General features: G+C 45.8%; 1 protein-coding gene across 6 annotated transcripts in view; it reads right to left on the bottom strand.

Annotated features, from left to right (window-relative positions):
• Positions 1-145: 145 nt before the first annotated feature.
• The window catches only part of SCAI (suppressor of cancer cell invasion), a 38,331-nt gene continuing 17,728 nt past the window's right edge, over positions 146-20,748 (bottom strand). For 4 of the 6 annotated variants that reach the window (XM_077189253.1, XM_077189254.1, XM_077189251.1 and 1 more), the window contains exons 6-19: positions 20,216-20,302; positions 19,578-19,676; positions 18,831-18,927; positions 17,972-18,070; positions 17,201-17,353; positions 16,271-16,372; positions 15,616-15,717; positions 14,912-14,990; positions 12,759-12,858; positions 12,216-12,297; positions 7,730-7,802; positions 7,021-7,194; positions 6,841-6,941; positions 146-5,779 (exon numbers count right to left, since the gene is read on the bottom strand). In XM_077189253.1, coding sequence (XP_077045368.1) covers positions 5,630-5,779; positions 6,841-6,941; positions 7,021-7,194; positions 7,730-7,802; positions 12,216-12,297; positions 12,759-12,858; positions 14,912-14,990; positions 15,616-15,717; positions 16,271-16,372; positions 17,201-17,353; positions 17,972-18,070; positions 18,831-18,927; positions 19,578-19,676; positions 20,216-20,302 — 1,498 coding nt within the window. In that variant the 3' untranslated portion in view covers positions 146-5,629. The remainder of the gene's footprint in view (positions 5,780-6,840; positions 6,942-7,020; positions 7,195-7,729; positions 7,803-12,215; positions 12,298-12,758; positions 12,859-14,911; positions 14,991-15,615; positions 15,718-16,270; positions 16,373-17,200; positions 17,354-17,971; positions 18,071-18,830; positions 18,928-19,577; positions 19,677-20,215; positions 20,303-20,748) is intronic. The other 2 variants (XM_077189255.1, XM_077189256.1) reach the window with 2 other exon arrangements.

Raw genomic sequence — 20,748 nt, 5'->3', positions numbered from 1 at the left:
GCTCGTCCCTTAGCCGCGCTCCTCTCCCTCCCCTCCCGCCCCTCTCGTCCCTTAGCCCCGCTCCTCTCCCTCCCCTCCCGGCCCGGCTCGTCCCTCAGCCCCGCTCCTCCCGCAGTCCCCGCCCGGAGCGGAGCAGGCGCCTCGGTACGAGCGTTTATCACAGTTTATTGACAGCACAGTCCGCCGGCGGGGCCGGGGCGGCGGCCGGGACAGGGACAGAGAACGGCTCGGACACGGCACAACCGCGAACACCGGGCGGGAGCGGCCCCGGCGCGGCGGGGACAAAAGCGAACGGAAATCTGCTCCAAAGTCTCTGGAAAGGCTGGAAAGGCGGTGACGAGCGGGACGCGGGGCTGGCGCTGGTCGGTGGTGCCCGGCCGGAGCGGGACAGGCGGCGGGGCCCGGGTCCATCGCGGTTCGCTCCTCCCCGCAGTGTCCAGCAGTAACACAAACACGCTCCTTCCCTCCCCGAACAATGGCAGAGTCGCTTCTGGCATCACACTGCTTTGGCGATTACAGATCCCTTGCAAAAAAGTCCATTTGCTCCAAAAAAAGTTTATTTATATATCTCTATATATTTTAAGGAAAATATCCGTTTTTACCAAAATACGATATACAGGCACACAGCTGTAAAATAACTTTAAACCAATTCACTATAAAATTACTTTTGGTAATAAATAATTTGATTCTCAGAGAGGCAAAACGCTCCGCGTACCTCTGCAGCTGGGCTGCCCGAGGCACGGTCCCTCTGCATTCCCAGAACGCTCCCACCTGCGCTCCCCTCCTCTTCTCGCTGGGCCTGGCCCAGGGCAGAAGCCACTTGTGCTTTTCAGCCTGCACGAGGCAGAATCCTGCTCCCAACAAACCAGTTCAATGGCAGAACGATCAACAACACGTGCCAAAAACGATCTGTGAAGTCAAGGGGCAGATCCTCCCAGCAGGGTTTGTTCTGGAAAGAGCGGCTGCTGGGGCTGGGCTGGTGACATCTGTTCTGCTCTGGGGCTCCTGCAGGCCAGCCAGCTGTGCTGGGGTCTGCTCCCAGCGGGAATCAAACCAGGAACAAAACATCTGTGCGTGCCTCTGGGCACAATTCAGAGACAGTCCTTAACCCCAAAAAATGTCAGATTCAGAAATCCTGAACTAACTCTCCTCAGTCTTGGCAATGGCTTAAACGGGAAAACAAAAAGTGGTTGTCACTCCTAAATCTGAAGCAGTTATGTTTATCCTCTGCTCTAGGGAGCAGATCTCTATTGATCTTCAAAGCATCTGAATACATTTGGTCACAGAACAGTATTGCTCTAAAGTCTAATGTTACAAACACAGGAGAGCCCCTTCAGCAGCGTATCATCATCTCTGGAGAGCTCTGCCTGGCTGCTCTGTCCAGTCTGACCTTACGAGGCGCACAGAGCAGTTTTCAGCTCTCTGTATGAATTTTTTTCCCCAGTTCATGTAAGTGTTCCTGCCTGCAGAGCTCCCTCAGCCCCAGGAGCAGCCCCCAACACCACCAGGACTGAGTGAGGCTCGGCCGCTGCTGCACCACTGAGCTGCACTCACTGACAGTTACTGAGGAATCGAACACAGGTAAAGCTTTTACAAAAGAAACCTCAAGACAAAACACTTGTTCAGACAGATTCCAAGATTTTTAGCTTTGGGAAGAGCAGACTTGCAGCACAGCATGGTTACAGGACACGGGAGGCAGTAAGGCAGGGGAGGTACTTCCTAACTCGAGCCAGGGGTGGCCTATGGAACAGCACTTCCATCCCATCCTGAGGGGAGAAGCCTGACCAGAGATACTCAAATTGTAGCTTCTGAAGATGATTAATTGAAGCCAGATTTCCTGTTGCCCCCATCTATTTCCTATGATCCTTTAAAGACATCTCTGCACATCTCCCTGGGGAACAGTCTTGAGGGGTTTAGTCAGTCATGACTTGACAGACATTATTTTGATGAACTACTCAAAGAAAGGTCCTGAAACTTCTCAAGAAAGTACTCCAGGGAGCAAGTCCTGTTTGCACAGCTCACGGAAGTTAGTGCTCCATTTAGCTGGTGCACAAAGCAAAATGACACATCACATCCCAGGAGGAATGAAAAAACAGAGCATTAAAGACTCATAACCCTGCATTGCCCTGACACTGTTATTTTGAGAAGTCAAAGGGGAAAAAAAGGCAACAGCAGTAACTTTGGCGAGATGTTCCAAAGCCACTTTGAGCAGGAGCACAAACCTACTGTGGGAGCAGGATTCATCTGAGCACACCACATGCAGGGAGTAGGGAGCCAGGCAGGAGCAGTCCTGTAAGGACACAGCTGGTCCAGTTCACCTTGTCCTCTCAATGTTTTACATGCAGAATTTACCCCTTTAATTTGGCATTGCCTGGTGCTGGCAAGTCTTCTCCACTAATATAAGCAATAAAGATACATGGAGAAAGGGAGAGCGAGACAAGAGGGAAGGCATCAGGCCTGAGAAGAAAAGGATTTGTTCTCTTCTCACTTTAAAATGGTTCAGTCTTTGCTTGGCTTCCACACTGAGGACTGCGAGATACAAAACCAGATTTTCTTCAGTACACACAAGCATACACCGAGAGGTACCTACGACCATAGCACAGAGCACACAGTAGCACAAGTTCAGAATGACTTAGTTCAAACAAGACAAGCTTTTACTTGGAGGGGAAAATATCAACATTTTCATATTGAATGCAGTTCTTTGGGTGGGAAAGAAGGGGCTGGCTCAAAATCCAAGAGCAGACACTTGTCCTAGCTACAGCTAGAGCAGACAGAGGGTATGAGCCCTCTGCTTCCACAGTACAATTCCATACTCCTCCCAACACAACAGGAGTGAAATCTTTATCTTTGAACATCCCAGCACTGGACCTTCTAACAAAGATCAGTGGGTAAGAGGAGAATTAGGAACCTCAAAAACTAATTTTTCACTTGGACAGTCATTGCTGTTTAGTTCAGCTTCTGAACTAATTTTTAAGGCCTATATTCTCCTCCTACATTCCAGCTTCTTCTTTTAAAAAGTGCATTCTTCTCTGATGAGATCTACCTTGGCAAAAAGCAAACAGAACTTCCTCGAAGGGCTGCAAATGGTAGAAGCCTCTCAGGTCACCAGCAAGGACTCCCCACTTCAGCCTAAACAAAGGTAAGGACCACCAAGGCTTTCCCAGTCAGTTCACAAGCAATATCCCAGAGGTTCACCAGCCCACACGAGTGGAATAATCATCATCATCACTCCTATGCTTGGAAACAGCATACTCTTTTCTTTTCCACAGAGATGGAACCAAAAAAGGAATAGCTTCATCAAAGCAAAAGCTAAAGCAAAGCAAAAGCATTTGGTTGGAAGGCAGTGAGCTGGGGAAAACTCAATTCCCTTTTTCCATGCAAGCTGAACGCTGCTGGTAGAGGAACAGCAGGCAGGGCAACAGATAACCTGCCTCTCACTTGCTGCTGCATTAAAGGCTTCCTGCATCTTTTGCCTCCACATACAATCCCACATTTTAGCAACTGGGGACCTCCTACCAGGCAGAAAAGCCAGGATCAGCTTCACAGTAATACATGGATCTTATCACTGTAATGCATACAGGGATACCATTCCCTTGGCTAACTGAGGGCTCCTGTACCTGGAATCAGTTATCAATTACTTCAAGGTCCAAGGGTAAGTCCCTGGAAACAGCAAATTACAGTGGCAGAAGAGCCATAACCTTTAGTACAACCACAAATGATCTGCAGCACCTTGTGGAATCCACCCAACATGGCGTATGTGTGTATATATAAATTTTGTATATAGACATCGTAGTGGTTCATTCTTTTTAATACATATACAAGTACCTGTACATATATACATATTTACAATTTACACCAGGCAGTAGATGCATGTGTACTGTACATACACACACAAACGCCGAGCACACACATGCACACACCAACACACACTCATCACAACAGACTCCACAGCCTGGCAAAGGAAGTCCTGCCAGAGTCCAAAGAGCAGCACCAAGGGGTGGGGGGTGTCAATGTACCAGCTTCACAACTGCTTAGGACAAACAAAGCATTCACAGGGTTTTGTACACTTGGGAAATAAAGAATGGATGGTGCAAGCTTCAGCCCAGCTACAAAGAACCTTCATGCAAACTCCCCAGCTACACTGCAGCCGTTCCTGCTGTTCCACACTGTGCTCCCTCAGCAGAACAGATCCACCAGGCTGCTCTGGCTGACCACACCACAGCCTGGGTGATGCTCTGCACCCAGGACTGCCATGACACTGCAACAGTCACCAAGTTCTGCACGGTTTCCACCTAAGCACAGAGGCATGGCTGGGGTTAAACAAAAAGCACTGGCTGGACTTGTCCTCTCACTTCTTTCCTAGCAGCCCACGGAACAGTGACAATTGGCTTTTCCATTTAATAGTTTAAAGTATCTCCATTCCCTCATCCTTGCTTCCCCTGCACTGCCAGGAGCTGCCAGAGCAGTCCCAAATGAGCCTGCCAGCCCTCCTCCAGCAGCCACAAGAGCCTTCTCCAGCCAGCCCCTTCCCAGAGGCCACTGTCCTCCTGCAGACACCCACTCAGCCGAGCTCTTGGGCTGGGGAGTGATGGTGCTGCCAAGTTCCAGCCCCTGGTGCTCCTGAGGGCAGGACTGAGCCTGGGGGGGGGCATGCAAAACATCCAGGGGGCTCTGGCAGCTCCCACTTGGCTTCACCTGCAAGGGAACATCAGCACCTCTCTGGGGCTGTGCACAGCAGGGTCAGACACACGAGGGACAGGTACAGCACTGTGCAGGACATCCTCTCAGCTCTGCCAGGGACTGCTCATGCTGTGGGAGCCACACATTCCATCCACACACCTGCTGGAAATGCTGGAATTTCTAAAAGTACCTCAAACTGAAGAGTGCCCCCTCCTCCTGTGGCAGGATGCCTCACATGACACTGAGAGGTGGGGGCTGACCTTCAGGGTTTGCAGTTTGTTCACTATTGAACCCCTTGCCCAGACAGGTCCTTGGCCAGCAGTACAGTTCATACAGAAAACTGCTGCATCAATCTTATAGGGAGCATTAAGTATCTTTACAAATTCACTTCAAAACACTGCTCCAAATGCAATTTAATTGCCCACAGTTTTGTCTCCTCGCTTGCCTAAGACTGAAAAAATATATTTGTTATGAAGGAATCTGTTATTGCTATTGTTGGTTTGCACTGTGTGGTTCCATCTTTACCATTTCAAATCCAAACTCTTTGGGGATAAAATATTGGTTTTTTTCTGTTGATTTTTTTTCTTTCCAATTTCTTAAAATTGTATAAAAATAAAGGATTTCCACAAATGTGGGCTAAAGGTAACCAATAATACTTCTATGCTTAGGATCAGCTGTTGGAAATGTGGTTGACAGCCACAAGACCAGAAATAAACCTCTAGTGATTCTTTAGTTTAACATTTAAAAGACATGAAAACTTCCGCTTATAAAATTGACCCCATACAGAATGGAACAGCTCAACTAACAGCTGTTTATTATTACTTTTTAAAATAATGGCCCTAAATTTAAAAATAAAATCAAGTACTTCCTTTTATGATTTTCACATTATAAAACTGCACCATTCAAAATCTGTGGCCAGGGAATCCCCTTTGCAGTAAGACAGTTTCTTTTAATAGTCATCAAGTGTGTTTTCCAGGAAAACATTCCTAACATCCAGAATGGAAGCCAGCTCCAAAATGTGCTTTTGGAGGTGAGGGTTCTCCACCGTTTCATCTCTTGGCAGCTGAGGATAAGATTCGGGATAATTTCGAGTCTCCTGCTAGATGACAGTGAAAACAAAGAGAATCAGACACTCATTTCTTTCACACCCTCTAGGAAGAAGACTGCAAAAGGCCAATTTCAACCTCATCTATTCAGTATGGCAGAGACAGAAAACATTCTAGAATTTTCAGTTTTCTCTTTCCATTGATTCATAGATGGTCACAGTGGCAATACAAATGCCTGCTCATCTCAGATAGTTATTGGTATGTTCACTGAGGCTTTGCAGGAAAAAAAAAATTAAACCACTAAAAGAGACAAAAAATATTCACCTGTACTTACCTACTAGGCTGGAGTTCATTTCTTGAAATTACAGACATGTAAGCATCTCCAGTGGGAGATTCATCTCATCCTAAAACAAATATCTAAGACATTGGGGGCAAATCTCTCCCCACTGACACAGACCTATTTCTTTTCCCTGGTATCAGAGCAGCCCAGGTAGCTGACTTAGGCCTGGAGAGCTGCTGGACATCTGCAGTTCCACAACTGAATACTGCACCTTTCAAAGCTCCAGCCCCATTTTTCCCTGCAGCATTTAAAATGGATCAGGCAGTTTATATGCCAACACTCACATAAAATGGTGTAGATCCAGAGCAGACTTCTCTGCTGGCACAGCTTTAACCAACAGGGAGGCAAAAATACCATCTTCCTATTTAGTGTATTCATTTACACTTCAAAGACCTTTCAAAACCCATTCACATGAACACATTCCAGAAATAATGACCCACTCCTCCCCACTTCCCCTTATATTCTTGCTCTATACCTTTTTGGTTGTGTAGAAATAATAATCTCAAGTTATAGAGAGGGATTTTTCTAGCAGACAAGGCTGTCCAGAGTGACATAATTGAACTGGAGTGTGCCTGCTGTGTTACGTGCAGGATGAGGCTCCTGCAAGCCAACGGCTCCGTGCCTTTGGAGAGACACAAAGGCACAGCCTCAGTGCAAGCTGCAGGAGCAGCATGTGAGCATCAGTCCCTTTCTGAGGTCACCCTGGCCCTCCCACCTGACCAGGGCAGCTCTGCAGGCCTGGAGCTCCCACAAAGCACACACATCCCTGCATACCCGGAAGATTTTGTGCATCCTCATCGTAGCCGAACAGAAGATAAATCTCGTGAGAAGCAAGCGAAGGAATTCATCCCCAAAAAACTGAAGGAAGGACTGATCTGTAGAGAAGGCAGAGAAAGCCCAGTTTAGAAAGGCTCAGACCCCCCAGAGGCTGAGCTGCGCCTGGCCAGGCCGTACCTATGGAGCGGGAGTGGGTCAGCAGCTGGGCAATGTCCCGGTTGATTTTCCGGAGGTAATCCTGACACTTCTCCCACAATCCTCGGCGCATGCTTGATAATCCAGAGACAAACAGGAATGCCATTAAGGGATTGTTCAGAAAGAGTGTGAAGAGGCTACCCCGCTGAGACTGATCTAAAAGAAAAAATAAATCAATAGACAAAGGGATACATTTGGCACATGAAACAGAAACGCTGTCCCTGCCACACAACGAAGTCGCTCACCCGCTAAATTCCGTCACAGAGGAGCTACTCCTGGGTGTTAGTTACACCTTCCCTTGTGCAGGCCTGATCCTTGACTGGCCATAAAGGCTTGCTGGAGACATGCATTAACCCCAAGGCACCTAAACTGGCTCTGCTCCCTTTCTGGGAGCAGTAATGCTGCCCAGAGCTGTAACAACCACCGTCACCCTCGCTGGGCTGGCCGTGCCTCAGTCTCCCTGCAGGAGAGCCTTTGCTCCAGCCCTTGTTGGAGCCATCTGCAGAAATGTCACCAGCACTGATTATTTACCACATACACTAGCTAAACTTTATCATACTACTTCAGGGACTGGCAACCTGATTTAGGGGTTACACAGTAGTGGAAAGCTGCCTTTTCCTGAGGAATCCACGTTCTGTTTGGGACAGATACAGGAACTGCAGCTTGTTGGGAAATGCAATACTGCACATACCTTGTAATGCTTTTGGATATGCTGTTGGAGAAAGCAAGCACACCAATGGCTGTCCAAATAAGTTTGTGAAATTCTGTAACAGATAAGAATTTTGAAGTATTGATGGTCACTTTGCTTGCCTTGAATATTCAGCAAGTCAAGGGTACAAATCATATTAATGACAGAAGACACCAATGCCCCTCACACAGCTCAGCACTGGCAATGAGCCTGACAGATTCACTTAGTCAGAGATCACAGCACAGAAGGAATATAACCAACTACATTTTAAATTAATTACAATTATCTCATTTCATTGCTACTGATGGCAGACACTAATTTCATGGAAATATGGCTTTCAGTAGTAACACATTACTTGAAAATAAAAAAATCGTGTTCTGCAGTAAAAGTGAAAGCAATTGGGTTTAATGTCTTCCCTCAACACCAACTGAACTGCCCAGTCAAAACATTTCTTTGCCCTTTTCTTTCTATCAGGAGGAGCTATGTCTGATGAAACAGGCCCAGAGAAAAGTTTTTTAAAGTAAGTTTCCTTTAAAGTAAGTATGTCATAACCTGGGAAAATAAGCCAAAAATCATGCACATAACCTCATTAGCTGTCACCAGAAGAGCTTTCTTAAACTGAAGGCTTGCAAAGCTATAGAAAATGTGATTGTGCCTGCATCCTTTCAGAGCACAGACTCAAACCCTGCCTCCAGAGCATGTGAGTGCCACACACATCTGCAGATTAGATTCTTAAAACTGCAGTTGTAAGACATACAACACCACAAGTATTTGCTTGTGAAGAATCCTCAAAAAGTTAGTTTTTTAATTCCTTTTGCTTTCTGCATAATTCAAATTAACTTTCCCTTCCAGGCAGTATATTTCAGTTATATTAGTTTTACAGTTAATTTGATCTAAATCTGCTAAATACTAGAGACAGAAATCTAGTCTAATCAAAATAAAACATTTCCCATCTCTGACAGAATGCTGAGTAGTGCTAGAAACCCCTCCAGCTCATTAGGAGCCCAGGGAAGACTGATGATAATGCTGGATACTAAGGATTGGTCTCTAAGGAAGAAACAAAGACAACTCCCTCGCAGACAGTAACAAGAGGTCAGCCCAGGAATTGGTGAAAGAAACATTTCAGCCTGCAGGAGCCAGGCACGGCTGGTTTGAAGTGTGCACACACTGGCAAGGTTTTACCTTCTCCAGTAATTCATGGTGTTCTCAGCACCATGAGCAGGCTGCCCAGTGGAATGAATTCCACTGTGTGTCACTCAGGTCCAGACCCAAGCAGCCGGGCCAGCAGTGCCAACAGCCCTGCAGCCCCACAGCCAAGAGCACCCCTGGGTCACAGCCCTGCAGCCCCACAGCCAAGAGCACCCCTGGGTCACAGCCCTGCAGCCCCACAGCCAAGAGCACCCCTGGGTCACAGCCCTGCAGCCCCACAGCCAAGAGCACCCCTGGGTCACAGCCCTGCAGCCCCACAGCCAAGAGCACCCCTGGGTCACAGCCCTGCAGCCCCACAGCCAAGAGCACCCCTGGGTCACAGCCCTGCAGCCCCACAGCCAAGAGCACCCCTGGGTCACAGCCCTGCAGCCCCACAGCCAAGAGCACCCCTGGGTCACCCGTGGGTCTCAGGCACTGGCTGAGAGCACTCTGGGCTCTGCCTCAGCAGAGGCTAAGCCAGGAGAAGCTGCCCTGCAATCCAGTGCTGACAGGAGGTCTGGGTATGGAATGTCCTTCCCTTCAGTGCATGGTCAACTCCAAAGAGGATAAACTCCATTTTGTTTCAATTTTGACTGGTTTTTTACTTCAGTGTTCAAGGTTTCAACAGAAGTATTGCTGATTTTTACAATGCATGTCATCTCCTTCCAAGAAAGAACTGCCCATCATCTCCAAAAGAAGTCACTTCACATTTAAGTTTTGCTAAGCTGAGTATTTATACCACATCACTGTCAAAGGCCTTGCATTCCTACCGGCTGGAGGTTTTGGTTTGGTTTGGTTTTAAGACTTTGCATTTTACCATGATCCTAGACAACAACCGCTACAGGAAGATATTGATTTAAAAATATTATTTCATCCACATATGCAGTGGTAACCTTCAAGAACACACAGACAGCTATATTTAAATGGAAGTGTTAAAAAAAAAAATCACGGCTTTCAGTAGATATGCTCGATTTGCAGTTATCTTCCACTTTCAGCTAAATATACAGGGGAGGAAGCTGTTCAAGTGCTGCTGATTTGACAAACTGGCAAGTCACTTCCTGGCAGGACTTACTTTCAGTCATCACCATTTATGTCCTGTGGAGAGGGGGAGAGGACGGGGATGCGTGCAGGAGAGCAGGGACGGGCTGCAGAAAAGGATGTGTGAGCATTTGCTGTTCCTGCTGCTACTGCTGGCAGTGACATTTAAATGTCAGGATAGCTCCTGTCCTATCAGGGAGGATCAGAGCAGCCACGGGGAAAAAAGTCACTATTGACTTCAATTCCTCACACGGCTGCTCTTTGTTCATGGCAGCACCCGAGCCCCAGACACCTCCCAGCCCACAGGGGACAGTCACAGGACAGCTCTGCCAGGGCTCTCTGGGGACAAGGACCCCAGCACAACCACAGGCAGGAGTGTACAAGGGCTGGAACACTGACCTTGCTTGAGAGCTCTGCCATGAACCTTCACTGGAAAACAACACAAGACACCCAAACCTGTCCCCTGACATGCCTGCCTGCGCTCAGTGGCAAGAGATGGGGAAGGTGAATGTCACTTCTGAAATGCTGAACTTATTTCTTTCTAGGTCCCTCGCATTTGTGCCCACACTGTTCTGATCTGGGTCAGTGCTCCTAGCAGCCACTTCTATAATCCTGTCCTGAAATACTTCCCAATCTCACATGGATGCTCCCCACCAGTTGTGCTGAACAGACTGCTGGGTTTTACACCCCTGCCAGCTCACTGCAGAACAACAAAAAGAAACTCAGTGGAGGTTACAGAGTTGCTTACTGTGTGCCCACAAAACAAAGAAAACTTAATTATCAAATTTAAATGCAATACAAAAAGCAAATTCTACTGTAAACACTTGACATTATTCTCACAAGACCTACAAATCTACATGTGGAAATCCATTGCCCCAAACAGGTTCTTTGCTCTAAGCTTTACACAGAACCCAGAGCTGGAATCCTTTGCTCTCTTACAGAGCTGATCCATTTGACATCTTCTAACAATTCTATTAGAGAGGAAGGTGCTACAAAAACCAAAACCAAACCAAAAACCCAACACAAGCCATACCTTTTTCCCCTGAAAGAAAACCAATCCTCCTGATGTTATACTGGAATGAATGCCAGGAAAGAGCATAGGGAAATAAATCCCTTCCAAATGCTCACTTTCTCAGAAAGACAAGTAAATCACTCTAATTGTGTTTCCCTCCATTTAAATGGGGAAGGGAATTCAAGAAAAAAGCAGATTTGTTCTGAAACCAGTGCAGTGAATTTAAATAAAGTGGTGTTTAAAAAGCCCTCTGAGATACATTACGCTACAGCAAACCAAAGAGCCAACCGAGAGGCCAGATCATTATCTGGCTGTCAGGCAGGAGTTCCCTGGCTCAATACAGAACTACCCTGGCTCACGCTGACCACTGATTTAGTACCTCTCCTTGGCCAGCACATGCCTTCCAAACAAACAGCACAGCCTGTGGACACTGAGCAAGGCACAAGCTCCTCTGGCCACTAGACGTCCCTGTTCCTCCTCCGAAACGCAGCTGTGGATGTTCCCTCCCGCCCTGCACATAATGGAGCTATAAAAAGGAACACAGAAGAAGTGGCACTTTCCCCAGATATAGCACACTCTTATTACCCCATTCATGAATGAAATACATGTGTAATGCTCTCCAGATTCAACTGGCCACCACGAGTGCAATGCCTGCTTCTGCATTACCCGAACTGCAGATTCCCAGAGGTGATTTGGCATGGAGCAATTCTACTGTAAGTCCAGAGCACCCTAGGAAGGAGGCTCAGTGTCCAAGCAAACACCACTCTACAGTAACACTGGATGCTAATTTGAGGCTTGTTACTTCCTTGGTTCAGACACTTTTCAGACACAGACACCCCGTGTTTTTTAAGATCAGGCTCAATGCTTTGACTCCTTTTTGTTGCTTAAAAGTAACTGAATGTTGGATGACTGGAAAAAAGAAAAGCACATTAGTTATCTCCCTCCCCCATGCACACACACCGAGATTTGTCTTTGGTATAAAACAAAAGTAAACCTCCCACCAGAGACCTTGGAAATCTTGAACCTTTTTTCCCTCCAGGAGGATTTATTACTTTCCAATGAGCGGCTGTTCATGTGCTTCTCCTTCTTGTTCCTATTCATAGGGTCAGATCCTGACTAGCATGCACAACCTCAAAAGAAAAGAAAGACTGAATACAAACTGTTTAAAAAAAATAGCCTGTTAAAAGTGTAAGCTAACTAGGGGTTGGCACTGTATCCTACCACAGGAGGAACTGCCTCCAAGGGCCTTACCTTGTAGGCAACGCTGTTGGAAGAATCCACGATGATGAACAGGGGCTTTCTGGTGAAAGGGTAGAGATCTCCAGGGTGAAGGCTGCAGAGAGAAAGGGACCCCTCAGAGCACCACAAGTGCTGCACAGCTCTGACACTGCACCAGTGTCTCAGCCACAGAGCTGCCCACAGTCAGATAAAAAACAGACAGATTTCCCACGCTGCAGTCCCTAGATTCATACTCAGAGGGCAGCTGCACTATTGTCTATATTTGTCTATAATATGGACTGTGGGACTTCTCATTAGTCCAGGAGATGTTTAACTTCTTGAGAAGTCATCCACCACTGATCTGAAGTTTGTCAGTAATTAAGAACTTATACTGACTTACGTAAGTAAGGTTGAAGTGTTTAAATGATCATTTAAAGCTGCTCATCCACTTCTGAGTGTTCAAGCCAATCCCCACGATGATGTTCTGCACCGAGGAGTGCGAACTCCCGAGGTGTTGATGCATCTCCCCCTACTGCAGACAAGCTGCTGTGGGTTTGCAGGCTGCAGCACACTCACCAGTGCATCTCCTTGTAGGCCTGGTTGCGCTTGTGCAGGGCGTCCCCGTTGATGATGTCGCGGTTGCTGTTGGTCAGCACTCCCCCGAAATCGTAGGGACCTTCATGGGGAAAGGGGGCTCAAATCAGCAGGGGCAACTCACCCCTGCTGGACAGCTACTGACTACATGACAGGGAGGAAGCAACAACAAATCCCAGAGAACGAGGGGAATCTGAACTGCTGCAGTTGTAAGGAGGGGAGAGGGGAATGTGGAGACTTCACTAACTGCACATTCCTTTTTATGCTTTTGTAGAAATTTCAGTATCTATCAAATAGAAGCAAGGAATGCAATTTCATAACTTGTAATTTAATTATTCACTATTAACCCATTAATTAATTCAAATTATCCCAATATTGGCTCTTGTTACACCATAGAGATAAAAGATTAAAACTCATTACACGGCTGATCCAGGAAAATCAATACCTTTGTAGAATTACTGTATAAGTTTGCATATTCCAGATTCACAATTTGATCCAAAAAAAAGGCTAAATGAATCAAAAAGACTAGAAATACTAATGTCATTTGCAGTTCTAACACTGCAAAGGGGAGAAGAGAGAACTCAGAGAATGACAAAGGGACAAAACAGCTTTAACCAGATTTCAAATCTGTATCAAATGTATTTCAAGATTTCGAAGTCAGAATTCGCAATTTTCACATACACACGCCCTGAACATGTGTTCCCACTGTAAGCTGAATATTCTGTTAAATTTGCAAAACTGAGCTACCCCCTGAATGTCTGATGGAGAGCAAACACAAAAGCAATGGCTATAAAAAGATCAAATCCCACAAGATACCAAGAAATATTTCTGCCAGTGGTATGGGAATGAAATGTCACTAACTTTAGTAAAATAAAGTATTAGGGTTTCCTCATTCTGTCACACATTTGCAGACTTGGCTGACCCACATTTGGCCACCAAATGCAATTTTTTCAGGTTTGGATACAAGGCGCCTTTCCATTTAAGGGAAGCTTTGGGGATACAAAATCAGGAACAGGACAAACATTAATTTAGCACTGTTACAAACACCTCACATGGTCTGCCAAACACACGGCTTGCAGGCAATGCACAGTGCAACTTGCAGCTGCTCTCCCCTTTAATAAGGCAGAACTGTGTGCAGGCCACACCACCTTATTAAAGGAATGCAGTTGTGATGGGTTCCTTGGTGAAAGCTGCACACTGGGGTGCAGCTCCTCAGCTGACTGAGCCTGGATGCCTCTGCCACAAGCTCTTAAGCTGAAACAACACATGCAGAGAGGGGCACACACCACAGGCCTCAGAGGACACACTGCAGTTAGGACCTATCACCAAGCTGCAGCAAGAAGTAAAATGTTAAAAGCATTTTTAAAAAATCACTGCCACTGTCCAAAGCTGACAGGGATTTTCTTTATTCTTTTAACATTTTGAGAGCTCTATAAATCATGCACAGGGGTGGACAAAGCATGCATCTTATAAAGGAATGCAAGTCTCAAACAGATGAGGTTTTTTACAATATTTAGGATGTTAAAAAATTGTTTTGATTTTTTTTCTGGAATTATATAAACAGATCTTTGGACCGTGTTTACTTCAGCCAACTAGTTTTCAGCTTTTACATTGCAGCTGCATCCAAATATTCTGCTAGATTGAAAAGAACAGGAGGGTGAGGTGAGGGGAATTGTTAAAAATCATGAGAAGGGCTTGAATTGTCAGGTTAATGAGCGTGCAAATAGACCAGTCCCTGCAGCTGCTTGAGTCCTTCCACCACCCATGTCCTGGCCACACGTTCTCCTGGTGCTGGGCATTGGAAAGATCAGAGTGCCATGGAGCCATTTTATGAACTTTGTGCTGATGCATCAACTGAGCCACGTGGTCTTCAAAATTGGGAGGCTTTTAATACTTCAGATGCATCAAAAACTGGATGTGTCCTTTGAAAAGTTCTCAGGCTAATGCACACTAATTAAAACACAAAGATTTAATTATTGTTCGTGGAAAATAAAGGCTATCTTACTAAGCAGACAGGAGAATCTAATTGACTTGTCTTTTTAAAGGAGCTTTGTGACATCTTTCTTGGTCACTTGTCCTGGAACATAAGGAGAATTCAAGCCCTGTTCATGACAGGGAGCATTCCTTTATTGTACCTTCACTATCCGAACGACCTGATGGGAACACGCCCGTGGCAGACAGGTAAATCAGCAGCACGCTGTTGGCAGGCAGCTCCTGCAATGCAAACAGGGGACCAGGGCCAGGGAAGAAAGGTACAAGTTTATTTTAGTACTGAATCATCACCTCCATGAACACACTGTCATTATAATTGTGCTACTCCTGCTTCTGGCTCCCCTCCACTCTGCCCTTGGTGCACGGACTGGCCCTGCCCCAGCACAGACACCCCTTCCAACAGACCAAGAGTGTCACTGATGAAATGTCTGAACTTGTCTCCACACAAACCTCGAGGCTGGCAGCAGAGCTCCAACAGCACTGACAAAGCACCTGCCTCCACACAGACTCCTTCACTATCTATGCAGATCTGAGGCTCTCCAAGATATGGAACCCAAAAGCTGCCAAGATCCACGCAGAGCCCAACTCCCCGACAATGCACAAGGGAAGCTTTGTTTACAGTTTGAGTGGGATACAGGACTGGAGATTCAGTAGCTGTGCAGTGCTCGAGAGCGACAATCTCCTGATGCACTTCCCCCATTTTGGTTTGTGCTTGGCATGATATAAAATGAAAGAATACTCTTAAGATTTTTCTATTCTCCACATCAGTGGAGATCCACATTTCATTTACTCTCACAAACAGTCCTGGATATTTTTTATTACAAATAAATTCACCGATTTCACAAACCTTAAATGATGCTGCTAAAAATGTATATAGCTGGCTAAAAGTTGGTTTATAAAGTAGGTATTTATGGGGGTTTTCCCGCCTGGCTGGTTTCTCTGTTGACTCCTGTTAAAAGAAAGAAACAAAATACTACTCAAAAACCCCAACAACCAGATATTATCAAAGCAGTCTCATAACCCTCTAAACTTCTATTTATTAGAATGTTCCAACACACTACCCACACAAGTGGTCTGCCCATTCTGCATTTCCTATTATAGTAAAGCAGGATGCACAGTATTCAAACCATAACTTTGTATTATTCCTCACTGAAACTTGTGAATTAAATCTTTCTTAGTGTCTCAAGTATCACCCAAGAAATGAGTGACAAAATTCACACTTCATCCCAATTAAATAAATGAAAAATCTCCATATTTTCTTTTGGCCCCAGATAGAAGACTTGATACTTCTCTGAAGGGGACATTAACTTTCAGATGACTCAGTAATCTGATGAATCCACGGGTTTGAGCTACTCTTCACTAATTTCTAGTGGAAGTTACACCACCTTTGCTAACCTGCTCTGCACAGTGACAATACTGAAGGAGTACACTACATAAAAGCAATCAATCAACAAAAAACCCAGTTAAGATGTGCTGCCAGGTTTGTTTGAAGTGGAACTGACCTGCATTCCGGGTTTGTTCATTTGAGATGCCAAGTTCATGGGTTCCCTCTCCAGAGCCTGCAGCATTCGGAACATGTCGATTGTCAGTTCACTGAACTTGACCTGCAAGAGAGTCACACAGTTTATTCTGCCAGATACACATTAAACAGAATTGCTCTGGAATTATGCAGCTGAGAGACTCCACTGCACACCAGAGAGGCCATTCTCTCTCAGGGATCTGTCAGTGTCATCTTTGAATCTCTGAAGAGCTGTGAATGACTTCTAGAAGAGCTCACAGAAAACAGAGTCTATTTGTTACTGATCTACCAGGCAAGTCACTGCACTGCAGACCCCTGCTTCCAAATTACAGGCTTCTCTGGGGTGTGGATTAATCAGGTGCTGAAATGGCTATGTACTATGAATTCAGACAAAATCTGACAAAGACAGATGAAGCGTAGTTTAAATATAACTCCCTTGCTTACCTGAAAAGAGCTCAGAGAGAAGCCAAGAAATTTGTACAACTTCACTATCATTATCATCTAAAAACAGAACCTAGAATGTCTTTTGAAAACCTCTTCCTGTTGCCACTGAAGTTGCAACAAGCTGGAGTGAGTCATATGAAAGCTCAAGTCAAGCTTTTTCTGGATGTATCTTAGAGGTCTCCCATGCTTGAATGTTGTTACAAATAATTCAGTATATGAAAATCAATTGTGTCTACTTAATTGACATGTTGAATATAAACAATAAGAGGTCAGTACCACAGATCTAATAGCTAACATTTCATTTTTAGGTCTTTTTTCTGTGAACCCTCTTCCTCTTGCTACCACTGCAACCATCACAATAAAATTATTTCAGTGTTCTCCTCTGTTGGAATCCCTGTTGTATGATCAGAAGGGATGTCATGGGGGGGACTCCAAAGATGCAAACCCAGGTGCCCAGAATTTCCTTTACCTGGTTGTTGCAGTTCCCAATAATGAGCGCATCTGCAAGAGCAAGCTGTCCCACTATCATCCCCTGCTCCAGCAACGGAGCTCCCGTCTCAGAAAGCCTGTTAGAGGTGATTACAATGGTGTTGTCATCATTTAAAACCATGACAGGGTCTGCCTAAAAAAAGCAACCAGAATAAATCAAGAATTCAGGAAAGCATACAGATTTGCAGTCAGAGAGAAGTCCACAGGTCTCGGCACTTAGAATAAACATCTCACGAATGAGGCAGATTTTTAAAATTACTTTGCCATACATGTATTTATATATTTCTATGCAGGCTAGAGGGTCAAGCCTTCCCAGCTGGAAAAGCAAAGTTCTTAGGGACTGCAAGAAATACATGGGACAAGCACATGAAGGTACAGCAGTGAGAAAAGCCTACTGCCTCCAATGACATGGACTCTGCTTCAGCTTCGCTGTACCTGAGGAGTCAAATGTCATCAACCACCTCACAAATTCATGCAGAATAAACAACATATTCCTATAGTCATAATAATTGTAGTTTTCCTATTTTAGCTTGCTTTCCCTTTGTAGAAATGAATAGAAAGGAGGAGAGTGAATGATAATGGTGCCACCCATTCTGGCAGTATTTAAATATTCCTGTGAACATGTGTCAATGATTTATGGGACTGTCCCTGCACTGGCACACCTGCTTCCCTCACAAATGTGGTGATACAGCAACACTTCCATCAACAAGACAGAAAACTCTGAAACAACTAGAGGGGATGGTATTCTCACCTCAATAAATGCTGCCACTTCCTGAAGAACCAGGTTCCACTCCACCTGATCTTCAGTATTGAAACGATGAGTGTAGTCTTCAATTTCATCTGACAGCTCCTGATGTAAACAGTTCAGAGATAGACACAGTCACTCCTAAAACCAGACTTTAACAGACAGTCAGTAACCTTATATTTGGTTAGCTGTGCTGGCCTTTAAGAATAATAAATAAATAAATTCCTTGAGAACATATGCAGCACACTCCTGACTAACATGCCAGCCAAAACGCGCTCGTTCAGCAGACAGAATGCCAATGCTACATGGAGTTCTGGCAATGCAAATTGTCTTTTACGTAGGTCCAAATGCAAAGAATATCTGGAGTTAAGTATAATTATCCCACTCACAGCTATGTCACCGGTTATTACCATAAGCTATGGATACCAGGGACTCAGATTTCAGCTTGCAAGTAACTTTAAATACCTTGAGCAAGGGGATGGTGTGGCTGGTTTAGCTGTGCTAAGCGAAGGCTGCAGTTCAGGGTAGCTGTGACACACACAGCAATGCAACCTACACAAAGCTGTCAGGCCCAGGAACTGCTTGAAGCGAGGTTGTCAGAGGGCTGGGAAGCATATGCTGTGGGGAGCAGCTTGCTGTTCCTCTGCTGCACTCCCAGGGCACCTCCCTGTCTGGGCTGCAGCTACTGGAACATTTTTACTGGCTGTTCATTCAAACAATGCAACCAAATCATTTGATCCTGAAGTGTCATTATTAAATGTCTGAATGACAGAAGGTATTCCCTATCTTGGATGTCAGACAAACTAGAAAAGTAAGGATCAGCAACCTCCCACCCCTCAGCACCTTTATCCTGATTCTAGCATACCTTTACAAGGTCCTTTACAACATCCATCTTGTTGAGCAGGAGACAAACCACTATGAACCTTGCATAGTAACGCAGCTTCTTAACCACTAATTCAGGCCTAGACACAACAACAAAAACACCACAGCCAAATTTGAGATTAAAATAGAGGCAGGTAGCAGGGGTAAGGGAGAGGAGGAGTTTAAGACCACAGCAGGGCTGAACAGTTGCAGATTAAGAGTTCTGACTGAACTCATGTGGTGATGAATAGCCACCTGGCTGCTTGGAGGTTTAGTTAAAATTGAGTACAGGGACATAAAAAATAACTTAAGAAAGCAACAGCCTCTTTACTTGACAGGGGCATGGGAGTCAGATATCATGGCTGGCAGTTCAAACCGTGCTGTACTGCAGTATGAACTGCTGTTCCCCTGAAAGGCCTGATGAGAATCACACAGATTCCTCTGCTCCAGCCCAGCTGACCCATCTTCCACCCACAGCACTCTAGCTCCCAGCACTGATACCACTCAGGATTTAAAATGAGAAAACTTTGGGGCTAATAGCCTTCTATCCAGGACCAGGTAACAGAATATTCTTCCAGTCATACAGCAAAGCTCTTATTTATCCTGAATTTTTCAATAGTGGCAGAAGGATTAAAAGAAACTTCTTCAACAACATGGATTTTATCCTAGTTATGCTCCTACAGTTTATATCCTTGCTGCTTCCACACACCTTTCTGGTCTTGAAAAAACAAGGGCCTCCATTCAGACATACCTGTCCTCTTTGTTGACCTGGGAGTAGTAGGACCTCTGCCTGATGGCTGAGTAGAAGGAGAAAGCCTCGTTGAGATAGCTGGTTTCAGAGGTGCGCAGGCTGCGGGGAACAGGGGCATCAGCTCACTGCCTCACAGGGAAAAAAGCCACACCAAACCCTCCCTTCCTGCCCCTCAGCCAGCCTGGGCCTCCCTGCAGAGCTCCCTCCTCAAGTGCCAGCCCAGGAGAGCCAGACTCTCACTGTGGGATGTGCCAGACCTTGGATCCCATTTCAGATAACATTCGGAGCTGCCCATCCTGCACCACACGTACAGGTGATGGCGTCACTGAACAGGAACATCAGGCTCCCAAACTTGTAAATCACATTTTTCCACAACATTCCAATGCAGCACACGTGGAAGACCCTTTGGAGGCAGGAGAGAAGCCCTTGGGCAGTGCCAGTGTGAGCAGCAGTGTGGCACCAGGCTCACAGGGGCCCATCCCTGCAGCACCCCATGCAGTCCCCAGGGCCTTCATTCACAAACAGGCATCGTGACTCAGCCCAATCACTGACTCCTCCTGACTGAGCATCCAGACATTTGGCATGCAGCTGCCACTAACCCTGCATTGCCCACTGAATCCTCTTCTGTGCTTACTTACTAATAATGGTAATAGAGCTGCCCAATCTTGGAAGCAATTTCCCCAATTTGCCACCTCTTCAACCCATACCGATTGTCCAATACTTGTCTATGTCGCAAGAGAGAAAAGAAAGATTAAAAGGATTCCCAAACTTCCCAGAACATCCCACCAGACAAGACAAAGAGCCACTGCAAGGCCAAATTCAGCTTTCATTACTGGTGCAGCATTGCCAGGAGCAGCCCCTCACAGAGCCAGCAGCACACACACCCCACAAGAAGGGCCGTTTATCTTGCATAAACTTGCCAGAACCAGACATAAGTGTGTTGCACAAAATACACACAACAAAAGGTCACCACTTCCCAGGAGAACATTCAGACTATGCAGCCAGAGGAAGGTGTGAAGGATCAGAGCCCACGCTGCAGCAAGAGACTTCACACCATTCCAGATTCTGCTCTGCAGAATCCATCACCTCCTCAGTAAGAAATTAAAGCACCACACACTCAGGTAGAGCAAAAGGGTTTGTTTAAAAAGTGCCACTGAACACTCTGCAACAT

Source organism: Agelaius phoeniceus, chromosome 21, assembly GCF_051311805.1.
Source record: "Agelaius phoeniceus isolate bAgePho1 chromosome 21, bAgePho1.hap1, whole genome shotgun sequence".
NCBI lineage: Eukaryota > Metazoa > Chordata > Aves > Passeriformes > Icteridae > Agelaius > Agelaius phoeniceus.
Note: the sequence above shows the minus strand (reverse complement) of the source record. Positions and strands in the feature narration are given on the sequence as shown.